At 33.7% G+C, this 24,406-nt stretch overlaps 1 protein-coding gene across 1 annotated transcript in view; it reads left to right on the forward strand.

The window, feature by feature from the left end:
- The first annotated feature begins 12,611 nt into the window (after positions 1 to 12,611).
- Positions 12,612 to 24,406, forward strand: part of LOC143251780 (uncharacterized) — a 66,427-nt gene continuing 54,632 nt past the window's right edge. Inside the window, exon 1 of the mRNA XM_076503024.1 lies at positions 12,612 to 12,816. Coding sequence (XP_076359139.1) covers positions 12,690 to 12,816 — 127 coding nt within the window. The 5' untranslated portion in view covers positions 12,612 to 12,689. The remainder of the gene's footprint in view (positions 12,817 to 24,406) is intronic.

Consider the following 24,406-nt stretch of genomic DNA (forward strand, 5'->3'; position numbering starts at 1 on the left):
ATTTAAAAAAAAGTATTGTTACAATAAAGAGACTAACTTGAACGCGAATACTTTGTGGGCCTCTGCTAATTAACTTTGAAAAGAAGCTACCTACTTTGAGCGAAACTAAAATTCAACCTGGATAAGAGTATAGCTAATTAAATATACTTTTCTTACGTTCTTTCTCACAAAAACTAGAATCCATTGTTTCAAAAGTTTGTTACCCTCACTTTAACAACATTATTAGCCATAAATTATTGTTACTATATTCGACTTCCTTTATTGTACAGAATGCAGATAACTTAGTACACTGATACATATTTGCGCTAAAACAAACAAACGGTACTCGCCAGTTATTTGAATTGGTTCTTTTTAAAAGTAGAACACTAACTTCTTTTTCGAAAGCCGGTACCAAGTTATGTACTTTTTCTTGTATTTCTCAACACTGCAATTTGAAGAGAGCAGGAAGAGGTGTTTTTTAATTCTCAAAAAGCTTCCTATTTCACACAGTGTGAAGCAAGTCCTAACAAAGTTAAGAACCTTTAATTCACAGCTTCTTGGAAAGGTGAGAACCTATAGTTCACGTGGAGGCCAGGCCGTGATAAAGGTTAGAACCTGTAGTTATTTAATTCAGAAGAATTTCGTCGTTTCAGTAACACTCAGACCGTGAAATGTTATTTATTTATTTATAACCAAAAATAAGAATGATTTGGTGGCTCGAAAGTTCAGTTTTGGTTTCTATGTTATTATGATACGCGGACATGCCATAGGTTTTCTACTTGTTTCAGTTATACAGAAATAAAGGTCACAAGGTGATGCTGTTGACAAGATAAAGAAACCGAGTTTATCCGTAGAATTAATGCGTACTTTCTTAATTCACTTTTTACTTGGAGGTTGAAAAGCATGGTCCTATTTAGGTATTAGCGTGTGTTAGTTCTTTGTTTGTTTGTTTTTTAGTTTCGCGTAAAGCTACACGAGGGCTATCTGCGCTAGCCGTCCCTAATTTAGCAGTGCAAATCTAAAGGGAAGGCAGTTAGTCATCACCACCCACTACCACTATTTTTTGGGATTGACCGTTACATTATAACGCCCCTACGGCTGAAAGGGCGAGCATGTTTGGTGTGACGGGGATTCAAACCCGCGACCCTCAGATTACGAGTCAAATGCCTTGACTCACCTGGCTATGCCGGGCCTCTATCCCAAGATATTGAAAGCTATGGACCTAATCAAAATAAATCACAGTAATTTTCATAAATATAAATAAATATAAATCACAGTAATTTTCATGTGCGCAATCATGTAGCTTACATTTTCTCTTTGTATGTTTTTAAAATATTTATTGAGTTTCCTTAGTGTGTGGGTGCGAAATAATGAGACCGGAAAATAATCTTTATTTCAAAATAGATACAATTATGCTTTTATTTCCTGATTGAAGCTGTTGTTACTAGAGGGAGTAATTATCTGATTCTCGTCGGGAAATCGGTTTACTCCTGAAAATACCACATTATTAACCTTGGAGACAACTTAAAGTTGTAAAACTAGTTAACGTATAATAACCAAAAATTGTTGGTGTAGATATTTTTACGTTACTTAATTACTTACGAAAAATTACTGTACGTGACACACATGAAAACAAAGAGGGCATTGCACAAACATGTTCTGTAAAAATCAAGAAATATACTTACATAACTTACATCTTCAAAGATCCCTTTTCTCGGACTTTCACGAATTAGGTTATGATACAAAATACTAATGAGTTATAGATCAACATCGTATCTTTTAACTCTATTTTTATTATTATTTAACTGTTTTTAGAATACAAAATTACTGGATTAAAACAATACAAGATTTTTCAACGCCATTACAAAAATAGTAATGTTATTAAAATATTTTAATTGGATTTTATATTTAAGGCTGCTGTCTCAAGTCTTCCGTGCTGAATTACATGGCTATGTAAGTTTTATTTTTAATTCAGAATTGAAGAAACGATTCATAAGTCATTAACAGCATTTGTGTGTGTTGTGACATTTTGACAGGATGACAGTATGTCTTATAAATCTTCAGATGCTTCATGGGAAAATAAACTTAAAAAACAAACAAAAACAGGTAGGTAAGTTAGGCATGTCACCATTTTGATTAGTTTTACATATATATAAATGAGATGCTTTAGGTTGAGTGTGGTACAGTAATTGGCTAGACGTGAGTGTATTGGTATTACTTTGGTAAATTAACCAGAAAGTTTTGGTATGGTAGAATACCATAAAATATGATAAGCAGCTTTGCGACTATTTCTTAGTGACTCCATCAGTTTTTAGAATTCTCAAATTTGTACTGATGTTTTTAAATTGAGGTTTTTACACACGACTTCTGGATAAAACTTGACCAAGTTAAAAACAGAATTACTGAGAATTCTATCAGTTATCGTGCCACTCAACGAGAAAGTTTATTCCAAGCAACAACAATAACAAAACACTAACAAAACGTGATATAATATATCACTGGTCATAAAATTAATTTTTAATGAATTTAAAAGTATTTCAGTTTTTACAAAATAGTATTCTACCTTTGTGGTGCTTCCCAAGAGATTTGATAATCCCGCTTCGTAGTTTTATGTTTAAACAACAAACAAAGGAAATCTTCAAGAGTTTTTCTGGTTTTACTTAATCACGTGGAAACAACATTTCGTAATTTGCCACGTACCAAAATCAAATCTTTACGTTACCGTAAAGCAGCATCTGGTAAAAGCCTACCGAACTTTTGTCGTCTGTTTCTGAACATTTCTAAATTTGTATTGTCGTCGTTACATGAAAGTTACAGTCATAAGTAATAAAATAAACTTATGGTGATTTTTTTTTAATTTGGACAACAATTGATACTGTCATTTTTTTACAACCAAGTAAAAAACAAGTAAGTCGAGCTCAGTGGTTGTATTCAATCATCACTAGAGGGAGTCTCCATGCAAAGTAAACAAACAAAAACGAAACGTCACGTACACAATTACTAAATTTACAGCATTTGCTACCGTTGATACTAGTTTAAAGCAAAGAGTTCTGACATTTCAAAACTATACAATAATATTAATATTCTCGAGGAACAGGTTACAATTTAAGTTATAAAAATAAATCAGCAAAGTTTTATATTAAAAAAAAAAAACAAGTGCAATTGTGCTTTTTTATTTAATTAAAACAACAACGCCACCCAGTGTCTCAGCGGTATGTCTGCGGATTTACAACGCTAAAAACCGGGTTTCGATGACCGTGGTGGGCAGAGCACAGATAGCCCATTGAGTAGCTTTGTGCTTAATTCAAAACAATAACAAAAACATGCTTAAACTTCAAGAAGGCAGCACAGTCTTATGGCAAGTGCTTTTGACACGTAATCTGATAATTACTTGTTCGAGGCTGACGATATGTAATTGTGTTCATGAGGAAGACGCGTTACCCAACTCGTTTTCCTACACCCATCTGTATAATGGGTAAATGTGATCCCGTCCAGTGGAAATTTGGAACTGGAACCGAAATTCATCACTGACCCCCATTAGTTCAGTTAGTTTCAGTAATAAAATAAAGTTAGTTCATATTAATTAATTATTAACTGTTAATTAATTTCTAGTAGTTCAGCGTTTAGGGTTTGTTCATTAAAACTCCCACTCGGCTAAAAGGGCGAGCATGTTAGGTATGATGGGGATTCGTACCCGTTACCCTCGGATTACAAGTTGAGTGCCTTAACCACCTGGCCGGCCTGGCATGGCCACGCGTGTTAAGGCGTGCTACTCGTAATCTGAGGGTCGCGAGTTCGCATCCCCGTCGCGCCAAACATGCCCGCCCTTTCAGCCATGGGGGCGTTATAATGTGACGGTCAATCTCACTATTCATTGGTAACAGAGTATCCCAAAAGTTGGCGGTGGGTGGTGATGACTAGCTGCCTTCCCCCTAGTCTTACACTGCTAAATTAGGGACGGCTAGCACAGATAGACCTCGAGTAGCTTTGTGCGAAATTCAAAAAACAAACCACCCAAGACGAACCCAGTGTCTAAGGAAATGTAGGCCTAACCTAGAAAAAAATTGAAATCGAAATGAAACATAGTACGTTACTTTCCAGTCAAATGTTCTTTAGTATAACAAATCAAAAGTATTATCAACTTAAAATATCGAATCTTGGCCATTTTTGAGGGAAAAGTTGGACTTTTGACGAAACATTTGGAAATAAATTATAACTTTGCTATAAACTGTTAGATCTAAATAAAATAACGTTTATTTTTAATGTTGCGTTTTAAAAACTTATAAAATCCAAAATGTTCAAATGTTTATTTTTACCTAATTTCTTTCTACAGAAAACCTTAAAAACGTGTATATTTTCAGCCTGTATTGCAGTTTGAAAGTAAACTTCATATTTCTAGTGTTTTTTTTCCGTGACTTTAACATTTAACCTGACCCGACATGGCCAAGTGTGGTAAGGCGTTCGACTCCTAATTTGAGGGGCGCGGGTTCGAATCCCTGTCGCACCAAGCATGCTCGCCCTTTCAGCCATGGGGCGTTATAATGTGACGGGAAATCCCACTATTCGTTGGTGAAAGAGTAGCCCAAGAGTTGGCGGTGGGTGGTGATGACTACTTGCCTTCCCTCTAGTCTTACACTGCTAAATTAGGGACGGATAGTGCAGATAGTCCTCGAGTAGCTTTGCGCGAAATTCAAAAACAAACAAACATTTAATTGTCTTTTGGAGTGCCTAAATTTAAAGCGAGAGGAAATGACAGTAAGCACTGAACTGAATATAGTACATTCGCTACCAACGGCAATTACTTTATGACTGATAAAAATATTAATTAAATTCTATCAAAAAGTGTAATTATTACAAACATATTTCTTAGAGATTTCTCTTTTAATGTGTCTCAATATGTTTGGGTTGCAAAAATTCTATTCCTTAGTTTGTCGAAATTCGAGATTCAGTGTTTTGGAAAAGTGCAACACATGTGGTCAAGATCACTCTGATGTTTTGGCGTGTACCTGTTACGTTGTAGAGAAAAACTACAAAATTGATTGCAATTATTGAAACAGTTTATTTGAATATTATTCCCAGTAAACAATAGTAATGGATAATTATGTAATATGTAAATTAGGTTTGTTAAATAAAAAACAAAATGTAGTTCTCCGAGAGAAGGTTGCGGACAAAATAAATCAGTCAAGTGAAAATCAAAGGTAATGGTGTGTCTCTCAGACTGACCACAAACAATGTCGGAGTGAAAATGTAATGGTGTGTCTCTCAGACTGTCCACAAACAATGTCGGAGTGAAAATGTAATGGTGTGTCTCTCAGACTGACCACAAACAATGTCGGAGTGAAAATGTAATGGTGTGTCTCTCAGACTGTCCACAAACAATGTCGGAGTGAAAATGCAATGGTGTGTCTCTCAGACTGTCCACAAACAATGTCGGAGTGAAAATGCAATGGTGTGTCTCTCAGACTGTCCACAAACAATGTCGGTAAGTTTATATTATGCTAATTAAGTGCGACATATGTAACAAAAGGGCAATAATTATGTTTGATGGCTGTGAGAATGGTTAACAACAACACATAAATCATATACGGATGGACAGTTCCATTAACACAATTGTCAAATGTAAGGTCAAATTAACTGGACAATGAAAAAAAGGAGAATTTTCTTTCTGGTAGTCACATATTAATTTACGTGCTGGGTGAGGAGATACAAAACGGTGGTTATGAAGTGTATGATGGGAAAAATGATTCATGTTTGCTGTCACAACCTCGCCCACACAGTCCTTATAGGTGAAGACACTGGTCTTCTTGTGATTTTATTGTACCAAACAGATTCTGGCGAGCACAAAATTAACTTCAGGTTTGAACTTATTCGAAATTAAAACAAGAAGCCAAAGATTTGAAAAGGCCCGGTATGGCCAAGTGTGTTAAGACGTTCGACTTGTAATCCTAGGGTCGCGGGTCCTAGTTTAAGACTGGAGAGAAGGCATCTAGTTATTACTACCCACCGCCAACTCTTGGGCTACTCTTTTACCAACGAATAGTGGGATTGACCGTTACCTTATAACGCCCCCACGGCTGAAAGGGCGGCCATGTTTGGTTTGTTTGTTTGGAATTTCGCACAAAGCTACTCGAGGGCTATCTGTGCTAGCCGTCCCTAATTTAGCAGTGTAAGACTAGAGGGAAGGCAGCTAGTCATCACCACCCACCACCAACGAATAGTGGGATTGACCGTCACATTATAACGCCCCCCACGGCTGGGAGGGCGAGCATGTTTGGCGCGACTCGGGCGCGAACCCGCGACCCTCAGATTACGAAGCGCACGCCTTAACGCGCTAGGCCATGCCGGGCCCGGCCATGTTTGGTGCCACTAGGATTCAAACCCACCTGGCCATGCTGGGCTCGGGGCCCGTGATTAATGGTAAATAAACAAAAAATGAAGCCTTTTATTTCTTCAAACTTGGCAGTGGATATCACATTAATAACACAGACCTGCGAATTTAAACTCCACGAAAGTTATTTTCGTTTTAATAACTGATTTTGCATAATTCAGCTAGGTAAATTTCAAAAATAATTTTTTCTATCACGTAAGTATTTTCTAAAATCGGGAAGAAAGAACTTACAAATATTAAATTATTATTTCTTTTACCACAATGAACATCTTGTTATTGCTATGTTTGGGTTTCTAAAACGAGCTTGTATGTTTTCTTATAGTAAAGCCACATCGGGCAATCTGCTGTGTCTACCGAGGGGAATCGAAGCCCTTATTTTAGCGTTATAAGCTCAAAGACTGCAGCTGTCCCACCAGGGTACTTCTAAAACGATCGATAAGACTGACATTGCAACTGATCTTGAGAAATACATAGCCAACATTTTAAGCATAACAAAATGTGACCAGATTTCAATTGATATGATTCACTTATGTAAAAGTACATATGATGTGAAAAATCTGTTCACGATGGAGGAAAATCGGTATCATTTTCGGATTTGGCGTACAGGAATTACGGTCAAACATGTAAAAAAATTGCGGCAATAAAACCATCGCAAGCCTATGTAATCAATTTTCATTTGTCTAGATTTTTAGCTAAAACTAATTTTTCACTTAAATGGAAACACCGATTCTGAGGACACTTCTACGCTATAACATATCTATATAAACATATAAACTGAAAGTCTGAGACCTCTCCCCCTGCTACAGTTTGCCCCAGGTTAGGCCTATAGTTATGTACACTGAATTAAAAAAAATCAATTTTCCATAACTAATGAATGACAAAAAAAAACAAACAATTCTTTGGTCGAAAATCTAGACACTTAGCTTATTAGATTTTAATCCACTTTAATATGCTATAAAATATACTTGTAAATATACAAAAAGCTTTATTTCACTCAAATATATCCAAAATGAGCATGTTTCAATACTTGGACTGCTAAAAACTCGATATGTTAAAAAAATTAAAATGTATACGATTCACTATATTTCGTTGCTATTGCAATTAGTTCTACATTCAATATATTTATAATCAGATTATGTGTCATCTCTACGGAGAATAGATTGGGCTTAACTAAAACTTGTTGTGCTAATTTACGGTAGCTTTGGTATTCCATTGGTTTAATTAGTTGGTTCATGAATTATAAATTATGCTTCGCATAAAATTACATATCTTAGTAAACTAATTATCTTTGATGTGGATATGTAAATAAGACAATTCACGGTAGGCCTAAGATCGTTAAAACATGAGATCGTATGACTTAAAATTACGTAATAGGCTAATCTACCTAAACAAATTGATTCGATAACATTGTCCAAAAACTCTTAAAGTTTCGATAAATTGTTTCATTAAAATTCGTTAATTTTTTAATAGTCAAATACATAATTAATATATGTATTAACACGCCTCTTGGGTCTAATGTAACCATGTCCTACAATTATACATGATAAGTTATATGTAATAAAATTTAGTAGTAGAAGTTATAAACGACAGTAAGCTGATATTTTTTTCTAGTTTCTTTTAAAGAAAACAATGCATTTCTTTCAAGCCATTTTTGGAAACTTCATTAAATATAATGTTTCATTAAATACGGCATTCCCTCAAATTATATGTGGAGAAACAACATTTCAAACATCTATCCTGTTCATAAGAAGTTTTTTTTTTAAATAAAATAGTTAATCAGTTACTTGAATCTAGATTTGTACAACCTCGATATTTATTATATTAGCGTACCGCACCATTTATGGATTTATTCGTTTGTCACACATAATGGTAATTAACTTATTTTATTCAATATTAATAAACAGTAATTGACAAGCTTATGGTATAACATCGACATAACTCCTTGTTAACACGGATATACATGGAGTACGGATTGTTCTAACCATATCGTTACTATTATATCAGTTATAATAAATGTTGCTAAGTATTATCAGTACAAGACAAAATCACTGTTGTGTCATCATTAGAAGATAAATAACGACAATTCACCTCACCGCACATAATTACAGTTTAAATGTTACACAAAACCTTTCCGAACAATAATACTTTCATTTAAATATTATTTAAAGATATAGTTAGTACTCTATAATGATAAATTTATTAATATGTTTTAAACAAAATAAAATAAATGCTATAAAACCATTGTACAGACATCGATTAAATTATTGTTGTTGGATATGCTGTTAACTCGAGGACAATCGTGAAAAAAGACAGTGCCATCTTCTGTATCGTTTAAGCGAAGAACATTATCAAGAAAACAACTAAAAACAAAAACTATATAATTTGTATGATGAACAACAAAGAGTTAACGACCTCTAGCGGCTAACGCCAAGAGAGACGGAGTTTCACGTTTTCCAAAGTATGCTACCTGAAAATAAAAAATTGGGTCGTCCTCACGGTTTAATCGCTTATCAGGTTATTGTCTGAATAGGCTAAACTAATACCGTTTTGTCAAAACCATTTGATTTCAAATATAAACTAACTAAACTGGTCAAACCTATTTATTATTTTAATTTCGTTAATTCAATATTTACTAAAAGCTCGCACAACTTTGTTGGATTAAAATTCAACTGAAATGAATTACAATTGTTGATAATAATCTTGAAAATATCATGAAGAATATTTATAATAACAATAGAACAAAGGAACTTTATAATATTATTTATATTAAAATTTGCTCGTTCTGGTGCACCACAATAATTTTGCAACAAAATTTTGTGAATAAAAGTTAACACCCTCTAGTAACACGGTAGTAAGTTAGGAGATTTATAACGTCAAATAATCGGGTTTTGATACGCGTAGTGGACTTATAACAGATAGCACAATGTACTGTTTTGCGAGAAATAAACAATCTAATTTAAAAAATTAACATAAAATTTATAATAGCTATTTTCTTAAAACATAAGACAATTAAACATAAGCTAAAAAATGCTATTCTTGTTTTAATAGGAAGAGAAACTTTTCTTCGTAATACACATTGGAAAAAATAATAAACACATGGTGGTCGAAACATTTGAAAAGTACGATTACTTGAAGTATTTAATAGAATGAAGGTAGAGAATTCGGCATTGCGACATTTATATATGTATCATGAATAAGGATGGGCATAATCTTTTAATATATATACATTATCTTATCAAATAGTGCTGTATTTAGACTGACTCACTTTGGCTATAGTTACTATCTCTTGCAGTCGCGATTCTTATTCATTTGGTATTCAAAGTAGTAATTAATAAAATTAATTTGAAAGTTAGTAACTAAATAATAATATAAAAATGCCTTCAATTTATATATAATACTATTTTGTTCTCAAAGAAATTAATAAAAGCCTACCTGTGATTAAGAAATAATATATTTCGTTTTATAGATTTGTTTTAAAAATTTTATATTGTGAAAATATAACGACTAAGCTGCCATCTGTAGCTGTAGGATATAACTTGTCACAGTCTTTCAATTTAACGAAAGAAATATGCTGATAGCTCTCGTGTATCTTTCCGCGAAATTCAAACAAACCAAATAAACTAAACAAATACACTTTGAAATGTTATAATTAATTTTGAAGTTGTGATTAAAATTTTAAATGTATGAATAAGATATGTGTAATTGTAGTCGTCTAGTTGTAGCTCGGATGTGACTTTAAAATGTACCATAAAATTATTGCATGTGGTTTGCAGTGAAAAGTACAATATACAACACACTAAGTTTGGAACACATTTGCCCGAATATAATTCTGCTTTTTCACACTTTAAATATATATATAATATGTTTTTTTCTTTTTTATTTTAGAATAGAGGAGATTTCATTGGAAATTGTTCTAGTTCGTTGTAAGTTACTGGTGATATATTAAAGTTAAAATGATAAAAATGGTCGAATGAAATATTTAACGCTCAATGTTTTTTAAAATAATGTTCGTAGAAGTTACAGATACCTTTGTAGTGGCATTTGATAAACATGCGATACATTTTCCTTAATTGATTATTGTTTTTATTTCACTAATTTGTACGTTTATGATACTTAATGTATATTATTAGATATATTACCATGGAATAAATAAACATAAAAATTAATTTACTTTTATATTTTTGTCAACAGAGAGCGCTACACTCTTTCTATTTTCTCTGACTGCGTCTATTTGGTAAAAAAAGCAAGATTGAACTATTTGCTTCCATGTTAACAAAGTAGCTCGATATGGCCACATGGTTAAGGCACTCGATTCGTACTCTGAGGGTCATGGGTTCAAATCCCCGTCGCACCAAATATGCTAGTCCTTTTAGCCGTGTGGGCGTTATAATGTGACGGTCAATCCCACTAATCGTTGGCAAAAGAGTAGCCCAAGCATTGGCAGTGGGTAATGATGACTAGCTGCTTTCCCTCTATTTTTACAGTGCTAAATTAAGGACGGCTAACACAAATAGCTTTCGTGTAGCTTTGCGCAAATTCAAAACCAACAAACAAACCATCTTGACAGCTAAAGTACCTGAAAAGAGTCGGAGGACATATACTCATTGATTGATTATTAGTAAAAACTAGTCTACTGCTATTAATTTGATGCTTGATACATATATTACCATTATCTTTCGATCAAAACAAGCAATACACAGAGATAAGAAATTAGCAATTAACCAAATGATGAATATAGGCAAATGGATATGCTGTTTTTACTTATTTGATTAGAACAGTTAGAGATATTTGTCGTCACAATTCTAATAAAACCTAGCTTGATTTGGTCAGCTAAGGAGACTTATGTCAGTCCCAAGATCACACGCTGAGCTAACACAGTAAAGAAAAACCTTCATCATGAAAATATTTAATAGAAATTAAATACGTACTTTTTATTATGGATTTTAACCTATACTGTCAATAAACTAAGATTAAAGAGGGAAATAAAACTTACTAAATTCATGTTCTATGGCATTGATAAATGATTTAGATGTGTGTTCAGTTCTTGCATAAAAAAAACAGAAGAATTCCTATCCTAAATAATTCTTCAGATATGTAAAATTTCCAGGATAATCAACTGTATCGGTATAATATGAAAAACAACATTTGTTCTTCTGTGTAATTATTAATAGATTCGTGTAAATCTGGTTGTACTTATTCGTCAATGTGTGTTAGGAATTGTCCGATAGAGGTCATTAACACTGTTGTTGGCCATTATTATCTCGTCTTACAAGAGGAAATAAAATAGATCGTAGAATTATAATATTTAGACGAAAATATGTTTCTAAATTGAAGAATACAAGATCAAACATATATCTATTTTCCTTTTATTTGCTTTGAATTGGAATTTTAATTTTAATGTCAAAAGTCAACCGAATTATACGAAATCGATGTTTTGTCATAATGGCTTACAGAAATATTAGACGTTTTCTTCTTTCTTACCAAATAAACAACTTGGCCACAATATGGAGGTATTTCATCTCCAGTATTTTAAGATGTAATCATAATTTTACCAATCTTTAGTTTTCTTTATATCTTTAGTTAGTTATCAAGTAACCTGTTAAAATCTTTAACCAGTTACAGATAGCGCTTAGTAACACTCTGGAGAAATGTTTCTTTTTAAAGTATTTTTTATCTATTCAAGGCTTCTTTTCTTTTTTAAACAGTTATAAAGATTGTGCTAGTAGCCAAACATCTCCTTTAAATTGTTGTATTAAGTATTTTGTTCGTTTTGATATCTAAATACAGTTTTCTAATACCAACTTGTGAAAGATATAAGACCCTAAAGTTCACTTAAAAAAGAATGCGTGCATTCAGTTATGGACGATTCGTTGAGGCGTTTTAAAATTCCTTTTGAAACTATTTTGTTCTCAGTTATGAAACTTTTTAAAAATAAATAAGTGGTTTGTTTTGAATTTCGTACAAAGCTACTCGATGGCTAATAAATAAGTGTCCTTTACAATAAAATGCACAGAATTTAATTGAAATGTACATTTTAAACTTTTTCGGGCCTTTCGTTTACTTTGATTATGCATAATACAAGAAATCCAACCTAATTGATAACGTAGTGTTATTGCAAATTTATATTTAAATGACTAAAGTAACATTAATATTACGTAAAAATCTTCACAAAAATGCTAACAAAACTGATATATATATTTATGTATTCGCGTTTATCTTAGACATTTGTCTGTATTTGCCCTCTAACGGCAATATTTTGAAAACTCGTGTACTTCCGAAAAGTGTAAGATGTAGTTTTGTAGCAAATACAAAGTTTATTATAATGTCTTTATCTGAAAACGGTGGGAGTTTATCAAAAGTAGGACCAAATTTTGGACATCGCCGACACAGAAGTAATAGCGATCCTCAAGCAACTGTAGAAGTCTTAGCAAAATTGTCTTCCGGAAATGGTAATATAATGACTTATGTTATTATTTCTTCAACCTGATTCACTGATTTGTGACTTCGTATTGAATTATTCATTCAACGGCAGCTTCAAACTTTGAGTCAAAGTACGACAATATAATAATAAAGCCAAAGTTAAGAATTCGTGTTTATTATTGGTAATTTTAATAAACGTTTACAGTTATATTACTGTACTGTCTAACTTCACTAAAACTTAAGTATATAAAACATATAATTTATCCTCAGATTGTGGTTAAGATATGTCACATATTAACATAGCTCTAATGTTAAACAGAATATAAATTATCTTCCGTGTGTGTTCTTCATTTTGTATGACGTAATATAATCATACGTTATAAAATTGGTAGTGTTAACAAAGTTACTATAGACGTGTGTGTTTGTTTGTCTTAAGTGTATTAAACTGTGTTTTTTAATAATTGAATTAAAGTATGTAATACTTTAAATATTATAATTTCAAACTGGGACATTAACACATTAATATATCCTAAATTACTAAGAGAATCAACCTAGAAGCATGATACGTTCTTTGACAAAAAACTACATAAAAATATATTAGATGTTGGTAAAATTGTTGAACTAAAGTTATATCTGCATTGTATATTTTTGTTATTTGTTCATTACCTGTTATTTTTTTAAATCATTTAAACCTTAAAAAATAAAGTATGGCTGTCAAGAGCTAATTTGGGCCCCAGTATTCACCTTGTATATGTCCTGTTTCTACTGCCCTTTTGTTCCATATTTGGCAGGCTGTTTGGCCATTCTCATAGTTACTGATCCAGCTATCCACTCCTTTCTAATAAGATGTCATTCAAGTATGTGGAACATACTAGAATAAATAAAATAATTATGGTTACAGAGTTAACATTTTTGGAAGAAAATTTAAATTCCCTGTCAGAACTAGCTAGTGTGTTATTTTTAATGAAATTATTGTATTTGTTATAATAAAACACTAAGTTAAAAGCTGAATGAGTTTTCGCCATAAATGGTATAAAACTTAAGTCAAACAGTCATTGTTGAATGAAATTTAATCAACAGAAGTTTTGTGGTGGTAGATAATTTATGATATGAAGTCTGGTTTCGGTGATATTGAGAAAACCCACTTGTAGAGAAAAATATATATGTAAAAACAGCTCGTTTGGGTTGAGAAAATGTTTTACATAGAGGAGTGAACAACGTTTTGACCTTTGTTGTTCGTTTCTCTACATAAAAAAAATTTCTCAACCCAAATGAGCCATTTTTACATATATATTGAAGTCAGGTTTCATTTAACATACCAGTATTTATTTTCTGTAAGTTAGTTGTAGTAGTTAAATTATTTTTTGCTATTATTATTTAAAGTTTGAAGCTGTAATATATATATTATCTATGAAAATGGTTTCTGATTAACTTAAGCAGTTATGAAAGGCTGTTATATCCTTCATTATTTTACTGCACTACACATAGTTACTTTAAAGGTCCTTCATTATTTTACTGCACTACACATAGTTACTTTAAAGGTCCTTCATTATTTTACTGCACTACACATAGTTACTTTAAAGGTCCTTCATTATTTTACTGCACTACACATAGTTACTTTAAAGGTCCTTCATTATTTTACTGCACAACACATAGTTACTTTAAAGGTCCTTCATTATTTTACTGCACTACACATAGTTACTTTAAAGGTCCTTCATTATTTTACTGCACTACACATAGTTACTTTAAAGGTCCTTCATTATTTTACTGCACTACACATAGTTACTTTAAAGGTCCTTCATTATTTTACTGCACTACACATAGTTACTTTAAAGGTCCTTCATTATTTTACTGCACTACACATAGTTACTTTAAAGGTCCTTCATTATTTTACTGCACTACACATAGTTACTTTATAGGTCCTTCATGATTTTACTGCACTACACATAGTTACTTTAAAGGTCCTTTATTATTTTACTGCACTACATATAGTTACTTTAAAGGTCCTTCATTATTTTACTGCACTACACAGTTACTTTAAAGGTCCTTCATTATTTTACTGCACTACATATAGTTACTTTAAAGGTCCTTTATTATTTTACTGCACTACACATAGTTACTTTAAAGGTCCTTCATTATTTTACTGCACTACACATAGTTACTTTAAAGGTCCTTCATTATTTTACTGCACTACATATAGTTACTTTAAAGGTCCTTCATTATTTTACTGCACTACACATAGTTACTTTAAAGGTCCTTCATTATTTTACTGCACTACACATAGTTACTTTAAAGGTCCTTCATGATTTTACTGCACTACACATAGTTACTTTAAAGGTCCTTCATTATTTTACTGCACTACACATAGTTACTTTAAAGGTTTTTCATTATTTTACTGCACTACACAGTTACTTTAAAGGTCCTTCATTATTTTACTGCACTACATATAGTTACTTTAAAGGTCTTTCATTATTTTACTGCACTACACATAGTTACTTTAAAGGTCCTTCATTATTTTACTGCACTACATATAGTTACTTTAAAGGTTTTTCATTATTTTACTGCACTACACATAGTTACTTTAAAGGTCCTTCATTATTTTACTGCACTACACATAGTTACTTTAAAGGTCCTTCATTATTTTACTGCACTACATATAGTTACTTTAAAGGTCCTTCATTATTTTACTGCACTACACATAGTTACTTTAAAGGTCCTTTATTATTTTACTGCACTACACATAGTTACTTTAAAGGTCCTTCATTATTTTACTGCACTACATATAGTTACTTTAAAGGTTTTTCATTATTTTACTGCACTACACATAGTTACTTTAAAGGTCCTTCATTATTTTACTGCACTACACATAGTTACTTTAAAGGTCCTTCATTATTTTACTGCACTACACAGTTACTTTAAAGGTCCTTCATTATTTTACTGCACTACATATAGTTACTTTAAAGGTCCTTCATTATTTTACTGCACTACACATAGTTACTTTAAAGGTCCTTCATTATTTTACTGCACTACATATAGTTACTTTAAAGGTTTTTCATTATTTTACTGCACTACACATAGTTACTTTAAAGGTCCTTCATTATTTTACTGCACTACACATAGTTACTTTAAAGGTCCTTCATTATTTTACTGCACTACATATAGTTACTTTAAAGGTCCTTCATTATTTTACTGCACTACACATAGTTACTTTAAAGGAAGACCTTGGCAAATAAATAATTTATTGGAAATGTTATAGCAGGTTTCATTTGATTTCAGTTTAGTAGTACAGGTTTTCAGTAGAGTCAGTGTCATAAACAAGAAACAAACTCAATCTAGGTGATAAATTTATTAAAACTATTAAGATGAATTTGATAATTTGTTCCAAAAATGGACAGTTAAATACAATTGTTTATACCAAATAAGAAATAGCTAACAGTAAGTTTCTCATATTTTGTTTGTTTGTTTTTGAATTTCGCACAAAGCTACACGAGGGCTATCTGTGCTAGCCGTCCCTAATTTAGCAGTGTAAGACTAGAGGGAAGGCAGCTAGTCATCACCACCCACCGCCAACTCTTGGGCTATTCTTTTACCAACGAATAGTGGAATTGACTGTAACATTATAATGCCCCCACGGCTGAAAGGGCGAGCATGTTTTGCCCGATGGGGATGCGAACCCGCGACCCTCAGATTACGAGTCGCACGCCTTAACACGTATGGCCATGCCAGGCCCTTCTCATATTTATAACTTGTATATTTCAAGCCTTACTACCATCTTTGTCAGGCGAGAATCAAAAGATTACAGTTAATGTTGTCTCTAACACTGAAAGAGTTTGGACCACCCTTTATGATATCTTTAATTTCCTGGTTTAATGAATTAAAGTGGTCCATCTTAATTGCACTAATACACCAAATGTGAAAAACTATGAAAGAATGTTTTGGACTGTCTTATGAAAGAGTGGTGTAACATCTTAAAGTGTGTTTTTCCCAAGTTAAATTATGGTGTGGCTTATTAGTTGGTAATTGACAGGAATACAACATGCTTCACACACGGTATGCACAAGTGTAAAGTGTTTTTAAATGAAATTAAGATGATAACGTAAAAAACGTTTAGTCTGTAACAAATTTTAAAAAGTTGTAGAGTAAGCAACTATTTCTATAACCTGAGAGTTTCCGTGAGTCTTCGCTTCCCGTCTGTGTTTCTTACCTTCCAGTCAGTTAGTCATCAGCAGTGGCCCTTCAATAGTCGTGATGAATTTATTAACATTTATTACTAATAATCATATGGAATCTCGTGATATTAATAAAATCCTACAGGATCTAAAAACAGATGAAGCCTGAAAACAAAGATGTAATTCCAGTTCTCTGTTGAAGGATGAATTTTGTAATCATAGTTGCATTAAATGTTTATTATAGTTAGAGCTGGGAAATTAATATTATTAATTGTTTTAATTGATTAATACTGAGTTATTGAAACCATCTTGTGTTTCCCTGTACAAACAAACAAGAGCTGTCATTGGTTACTTTCAGCAAGTTGCCTTCTCTCTGGTCAGTAGTTCAAAACTAATGACTATGGTAGCTAGCCTTCATGGCTTCATTGTAACAAAAATTGGGGAGTACATTTAGTGGCAGTATTTAAGTTGCTTGGATAATTTGAATAATTAATAATAGTAATGATCAGAATTCCTAGTTCTGCTTATTTGATAGTTGGAATAATAAAAAATGTTAATAACTAGAAATGTTAAATTGAAGGAACTGATTCTTTTCATGGCAGTTGGAATTTTGATTAATCTGTTGTTGGAATAATCAAAAACAATAATTTTGATTAATAGATTTAATTATAATTTTTATTAATTGACAGGTTTATATGTCACTAATCAATGTAATCATTGTTTATAGGTGACGGAGAGATAGGTTAAATTGCCTAAAAACGAGAAAGTAGTGGGGTGTTTATAAATGTGGTTACACGGTCAAGGGTGGAGGTGGGTGGTGTTTGTTTGAGCTCTTTGGTGGTGCTGTTTATGTTCAAAAGACTGACTGAAAGAGCAACAGTGAAAACAACAGATGTTGGTGAAGGCTAAGAAAAACTTTGTTTTTGTGTGTGATTTTCTGTTTTTCTTCCTGTGGTGACATTCTAAGTGGAACAAAAGTAAAATATACAAGTAATATATATTTTTTTAAGATCCCATTGAAACGCACACTGAAAACCAAATTTTCTACCAACATTTAACTACATACTTTCCATGTTTCGAACATTCCTTCTTTTGTAATACTTTTGATTTACAAAACTTAAGAGCCACATACTTTAAAGGATTTGTGGCTAACTTTGAGCCCTGTTAGCAAGGGATGTTATGTCTGGTAATAGAAGAGTGTTTCCTGTGTGATGACTAAACTATTATGCTAGTGTGTGAATGTGGCATCTGTGGAAAGTGGGTTCAAGCAGCTAAAAGTGTGTGCAGTGTAGAAAGTGTTGTGATTTTATAAGATGTTAGTTGGAAGAAATGTGGGGTGCCTTGTTATAGATTAGAGGAAAATATAATTTGGTCTAAAAATTTTGGCACCAGTGATTATTTGAGCATTTAATCAAAAACTACATATTCAGTGTAAATAGGTGTGTAACTTAATGTGATTGGCTGAGAGGGAGCAGTGTACAGTTTTATAATTTATATTATGCTACAAAAGTAACAATGGACACAAACTTAAAGTTAGGTAAATGTATCTTATAATAATCTGACCCATTTTTAGCTGTTCTTGTATAAGTTGTGAATGATCAATATGCCTGTACATGCTTTTCAAACATACAACACTAAACCCCTTAACAATATCTAATAAACTTAGAGAAGTTAAACAGTTTATTAGAGTTAGCTAGTAAGACATTTGATAGTTAGAACATTTGTGATTCTATATTATAAGTAGTGATGGTGGTATTGTTCTAAAAAACTTGTATATGTGTTTCTTGTAGTTTTCCTTGTGTGTAAACTCTTGAACAAACACGAGAATTATCAGATTACGTGTTTCAAGTACACCTACAGATGCTATGTAAGTACTAGCCTTAGATAAGAACCTGTTTAAAAAAAACACCAATATAGCTCGAAATCTGAAGCAGAATGTTTCATATCAGTAAGTACACGGATAACTCAACCAATCCTTGACCATTAACATTTTTTATAAGTTTTCTTTTAGATCGAAGGTTTAAACAATACATTTCTATCAGATTGTGCTTTCATGTTAAAAACTGATTTGAACAGTTGTTTTAAGGAGTAGTCGTTGAAACAAAGAACCAGTTGTTCTTTCAGGTCATCTTGTTTTTCAAAGCAGTACTAATTTTCTGTAGTTGGGTAAACATGTGTAAATTATTCGTTGCTTTCTTTTCATTTAAAGTATCTTCAGCCTTCTTTCTTTCAGTCTGTTCCCAAGAGATGTTAACCACTGTTAAATAGTTAACAGCCTGAAAAATTGTCTAAAATTTTAAAATTTCTATTACTTAAATGTATCTATATGCACATAAAGCTGGAAATGTAGTTTATTTTTGATGAAACATGTCTTTCGGTTTTGTAAAGTGGTTTGTTTTATTGCTTCGTGTTTGACATGCAACATTAGGTTTTCATTTCACTTTTAGCTAGTTTTTTATGTGGCATGTACTTCACATTTCAGTTATAGAATTCTTATTTTCCTTATACTGTTTAACCCTAGAATAATTTAATTTCTTGAAACAGTTTTTTCTGAATTAATTGTACATCATATTACTTGTGAGGCTGTAATTTTACTTATTATATGACCTCTAGTAACATAAAGTGTAAAAACAAATGTTGTGTATGCTGCAGTGTATCCTGCTGGTGTCAAGTATGTATTTTGTGTAGATTTTATCAAGTATTTGGGTGTTTTTGTACAAGATAACCTTCAATCCCATTGGTAGTGAGAGGTATGTAATCAGTAATTTGAAAGTTAAATGTTAAATAATCTGTATATAAAATTATATATAATATTTGGCGTTGCGCCAAACATGCTCGCCCTCCCAGCCGTGGGGGCATTATAATGTTACGGTCAATCCCACTATTCGTTGGTAAAAAAGTAGCCCAAGAGTTGGCGGTGGGTGGTGACGACTAACTGCCTTCCCTCTAGTCTTACACTACAAAATTAGGGACGGCTAGCACAGATAGCCCTCGAGTAGCTTTGTGCGAAATTCCAAAAACTAATTCCAAACCTGTGATATCTCAAGTGTTTTAAGAGTTTGAGAGAAGATGAATATAAAATAGTAGTTAATATTCATCACACACAACTTTAATCATATTAATAATTAACTAATAATTAAATAAAAGTGTAATTTCTAAGGAAATCTTTAGATGAAAAAATTTGCCTGTTTTGTGAAGACAGTTATCTGGAGAACATTAACTAACACAAAACAAATAAGAAATAAAAAACTGATGGTAGTTCATTGAAGAATTGTGATTTGACATGGATCATCTCCTGACCTTGGCTCATACTTAAAGAAATGTCACCTGGAACTTGCTTGTTCTAGGTTTTCATGAAGACTTAACGTCCTCGTGTATTCATGATGTGGCTGACTGACTGAGTGAGCTATGAAGACTTAACGTCCTCGTGTATTCATGATGTGGCTGACTTACTGAATGAGCTATGAAGACTTAACGTCCTCGTGTATTCATGATGTGGCTGACTTACTGAGTGAGCTATGAAGACTTAACGTCCTCGTGTATTCATGATGTGGCTGACTTACTGAGTGAGCTATGAAGACTTAACGTCCTCGTGTATTCATGATGTGGCTGACTGAGTGAGCTATGAAGACTTAACGTCCTCGTTTCTTCATGATGTGGCTGACTTACTGAGTGAGCTATGAAGACTTAACGTCCTCGTTTCTTCATGATGTGGCTGACTTACTGAGTGAGCTATGAAGACTTAACGTCCTCGTTTCTTCATGATGTGGCTGACTTACTGAGTGAGCTATGAAGACTTAACGTCCTCGTGTATTCATGATGTGGCTGACTTACTGAGTGAGCTATGAAGACTTAACATCCTCGTGTATTCATGATGTGGCTGACTTACTGAGTGAGCTATGAAGACTTAACGTCCTCGTGTATTCATGATGTGGCTGACTGAGTGAGTTATGAAGACTTAACGTCCTCGTGTATTCATGATGTGGCTGACTGAGTGAGCTATGAAGACTTAACGTCCTCGTGTATTCATGATGTGGCTGACTGAGTGAGCTATTAAGACTTAACATCCTCGTGTCTTCATCATGTGGCTGAGTGATCTATGAAGATTTAACGTCCTTGTGTATTCATGATGTGGCTGACTGACTGAGTGAGCTATGAAGACTTAACGTCCTCGTTTCTTCATGATGTGGCTGACTGAGTGAGCTATGAAGACTTAACGTCCTCGTGTATTCATGATGTGGCTGACTTACTGAGTGAGCTATGAAGACTTAACGTCCTCGTGTATTCATGATGTGGCTGACTGAGTGAGCTATGAAGACTTAACGTCCTCGTGTATTCATGATGTGGCTGACTTACTGAGTGAGCTATGAAGACTTAACGTCCTCGTTTCTTCATGATGTGGCTGACTGAGTGAGCTATGAAGACTTAACGTCCTCGTTTCTTCATGATGTGGCTGACTGAGTGAGCTATGAAGACTTAACGTCCTCGTTTCTTCATGATGTGGCTGACTTACTGAGTGAGCTATGAAGACTTAACGTCCTCGTTTCTTCATGATGTGGCTGACTTACTGAGTGAGCTATGAAGACTTAACGTCCTCGTTTCTTCATGATGTGGCTGACTTACTGAGTGAGCTATGAAGACTTAACATCCTCGTGTATTCATGATGTGGCTGACTTACTGAGTGAGCTATGAAGACTTAACGCCCCTCGTGTATTCATGATGTGGCTGACTGACTGAGTGAGCTATGAAGACTTAACGTCCTCGTGTATTCATGATGTGGCTGACTGAGTGATCTATGAAGGCTTAACGTCCTCGTGTCTTCATCATGTGGCTGAGTGATCTATGAAGGCTTAACATCCTTGTGTCTTCATCACATGGCTGAGTAAGCTATACATCCTCTTATTTGCTTATTCAGTGTATTCATGATGTGGCTGACAAAAACAGCTATGTAAGACTTAACATCCTTTTCTTATCATGTGGCTGAGTGATCTATGAAGATTTAAGTGATTTAACATGATGTAATGACTGGTGAGTTATCAGCATCAGATGGATACAAATGGTATGGATGGTGACTTCACAATATTCCTACCAAATTTTCAGCACCAGATGGATATTTATAGTATGGTCAGTGATCTCACAATACTCCTTCCAGTTGTTCAGCACCAGATGGATATTTATGGTATGGTCAGTGACCTCGCAATACTCCTACCAATTTTTCAGCACCAGATGGGTATTTATGGTATGATCCTTGTACCAGTTTTCAGCACCAGATGGGTATTTATGGTATGGTCAGTGACCTCGCAATACTCCTACCAATTTTTCAGCACCAGATGGGTATTTATGGTATGATCGGTGACCTCACAATACTCTTACCAGTTTTTCAGCACCAGATGGATATTTATGGTATGATCGGTGACCTCACAATGATTTAACTCCTACCTTCTTTTTCAGCACCAGATGGGTATTTATGGTATGATCGGTGACCTCACAATATTCCTTCCAATTTTTCAGCACCAGATGGATATTTATGGTATGATCGGTGACCTCACAATACTCCTTCCAGTTGTTCAGCACCAGATGGATATTTATGGTATGATCGGTGACCTCACAATACTCCTACCAGTTGTTCAGCACCAGATGGATATTTATGGTATGATCGGTGACCTCACAATACTCCTACCAGTTTTTCAGCACCAGATGGGTATTTATGGTATGATCGGTGCCCTCACAATACTCCTACCAGTTTTTCAGCACCAGATGGGTATTTATGGTATGATCGGTGCCCTCACAATACTCCTTCCAGTTGTTCAGCACCAGATGGGTATTTATGGTATGATCGGTGCCCTCACAATACTCCTACCAGTTGTTCAGCACCAGATGGATATTTATGGTATGGATGGTGACCTCAAAATACTCCTACCAAATGTTCAGCATCAGATGGATATTTATGTTATGGATGGTGACCTCACAATACTCCTACCAAATTTCAGCACCAGATGGATATTTATGGTATGGTCGGTGACCTCACAATACTTTTACGAAATTTTTAGCACCAGATGGATATTTATGGTATGGTCAGTGACCTCACAATACATCTACGAAATTTTTAGCACCAGATGGATATTTATGGTATGGTCAGTGACCTCACAATACATCTACGAAATTTTCAGCACCAGATGGATATTTATGGTATGGTCAGTGACCTTACAATACTCCTACGAATTTTTCAGCACTAGATGGATATTTATGGTTTGGTCAGTGACCTTACAATACTCCTACGAATTTTTCAGCACCAGATGGATACTTATAGTATGGTCAGTGACCTCACAATGCTCCTACCTATTCTTCAGCATCTGATTTTTACGTGTGCAGTGGTTTCACGAGGCAACAACTGATTCTTCAACATCTGACGTTATCTAATGGTTAGTGATCTCACGATGTGCTCACCACTGCTCAGTGATTTCATCAGATAAGCAAACCTTTATGTTTCCCATAATACCTTAGCTCAAAAACACCTTTATCAGTCTACACCCCGTCTCTTTAAAAAAAAAAAAAAAATTCCATGACCTTTATTTCGATGAATTTTAACATTTAGAACAATAAAAGTGTAATTGTTTTGTTACAAAGTCACCTAACTGTTATTAGGTCATAGTTCAAGTTCAGTGTAAGAACCAACGAATAAACACTTTAAAAGTTCTTAATGTTAATGGATACTTCCAACGTTATAGCTTATTTCTAACTCCCGTGTTCTTTGTGGGTTTACCTTCGAAGTGGCTGCTCAGTTAGTTCTGACGTTTCAGTTTTCGGTGTTAGTATTTGATACATCCTGACAAACTATTGGGTTACAAACACTGAATATTGATGGTCTCCAAGTGACGTGATATGTGGTGATGAGATTACTGTATTTACTAATGTTGATCTCAACTTCAGCAAGGTAGCTACTTAAATAACTTTGAAGATGTTGTTTCCTTAACTGAATAGTGATTATACTGACGACTTCCTGTGCTTAAGATTGTAGTATCTCTATAGTAACAGAGGGATTTCGTGCCATTAGCTCCGCCTATATCTCGATGGAAAGCTAGTGATTTGTTAACTCGTTTTGTTTTCGTAAGAATCGTTAAAGATGTTGAAATAATTGTTGGTTTTAAAGGAACGTCCAGTTAACGTTGTCCATGAAATTTTGGAAAGTACAAAAGTGTTTTAATTCGTCGGTTTCTTATTTCTTTCAACTGATGGAAACTTAATGAAACTTCTGGTAATTGTCACCGTATTCGTGGGTAAGTTGTTTGAAGCATTAGGGGAAAATCCTAGGATTTTGGACAAAGCAGTAAATGTTTATTATATGGTCGCGTGCATTTCGGTATAGAGTACGTTTCTTCAGAGCTGCTGGTTTCAGTTTTTTTTTTTTCATCTAAGGTTCTGTATATTTTGTTAATGAGCTAATCTTATC

Source organism: Tachypleus tridentatus, chromosome 6 (assembly GCF_004210375.1).
Source record: "Tachypleus tridentatus isolate NWPU-2018 chromosome 6, ASM421037v1, whole genome shotgun sequence".
Taxonomy (NCBI): Eukaryota; Metazoa; Arthropoda; class Merostomata; order Xiphosura; family Limulidae; genus Tachypleus; species Tachypleus tridentatus.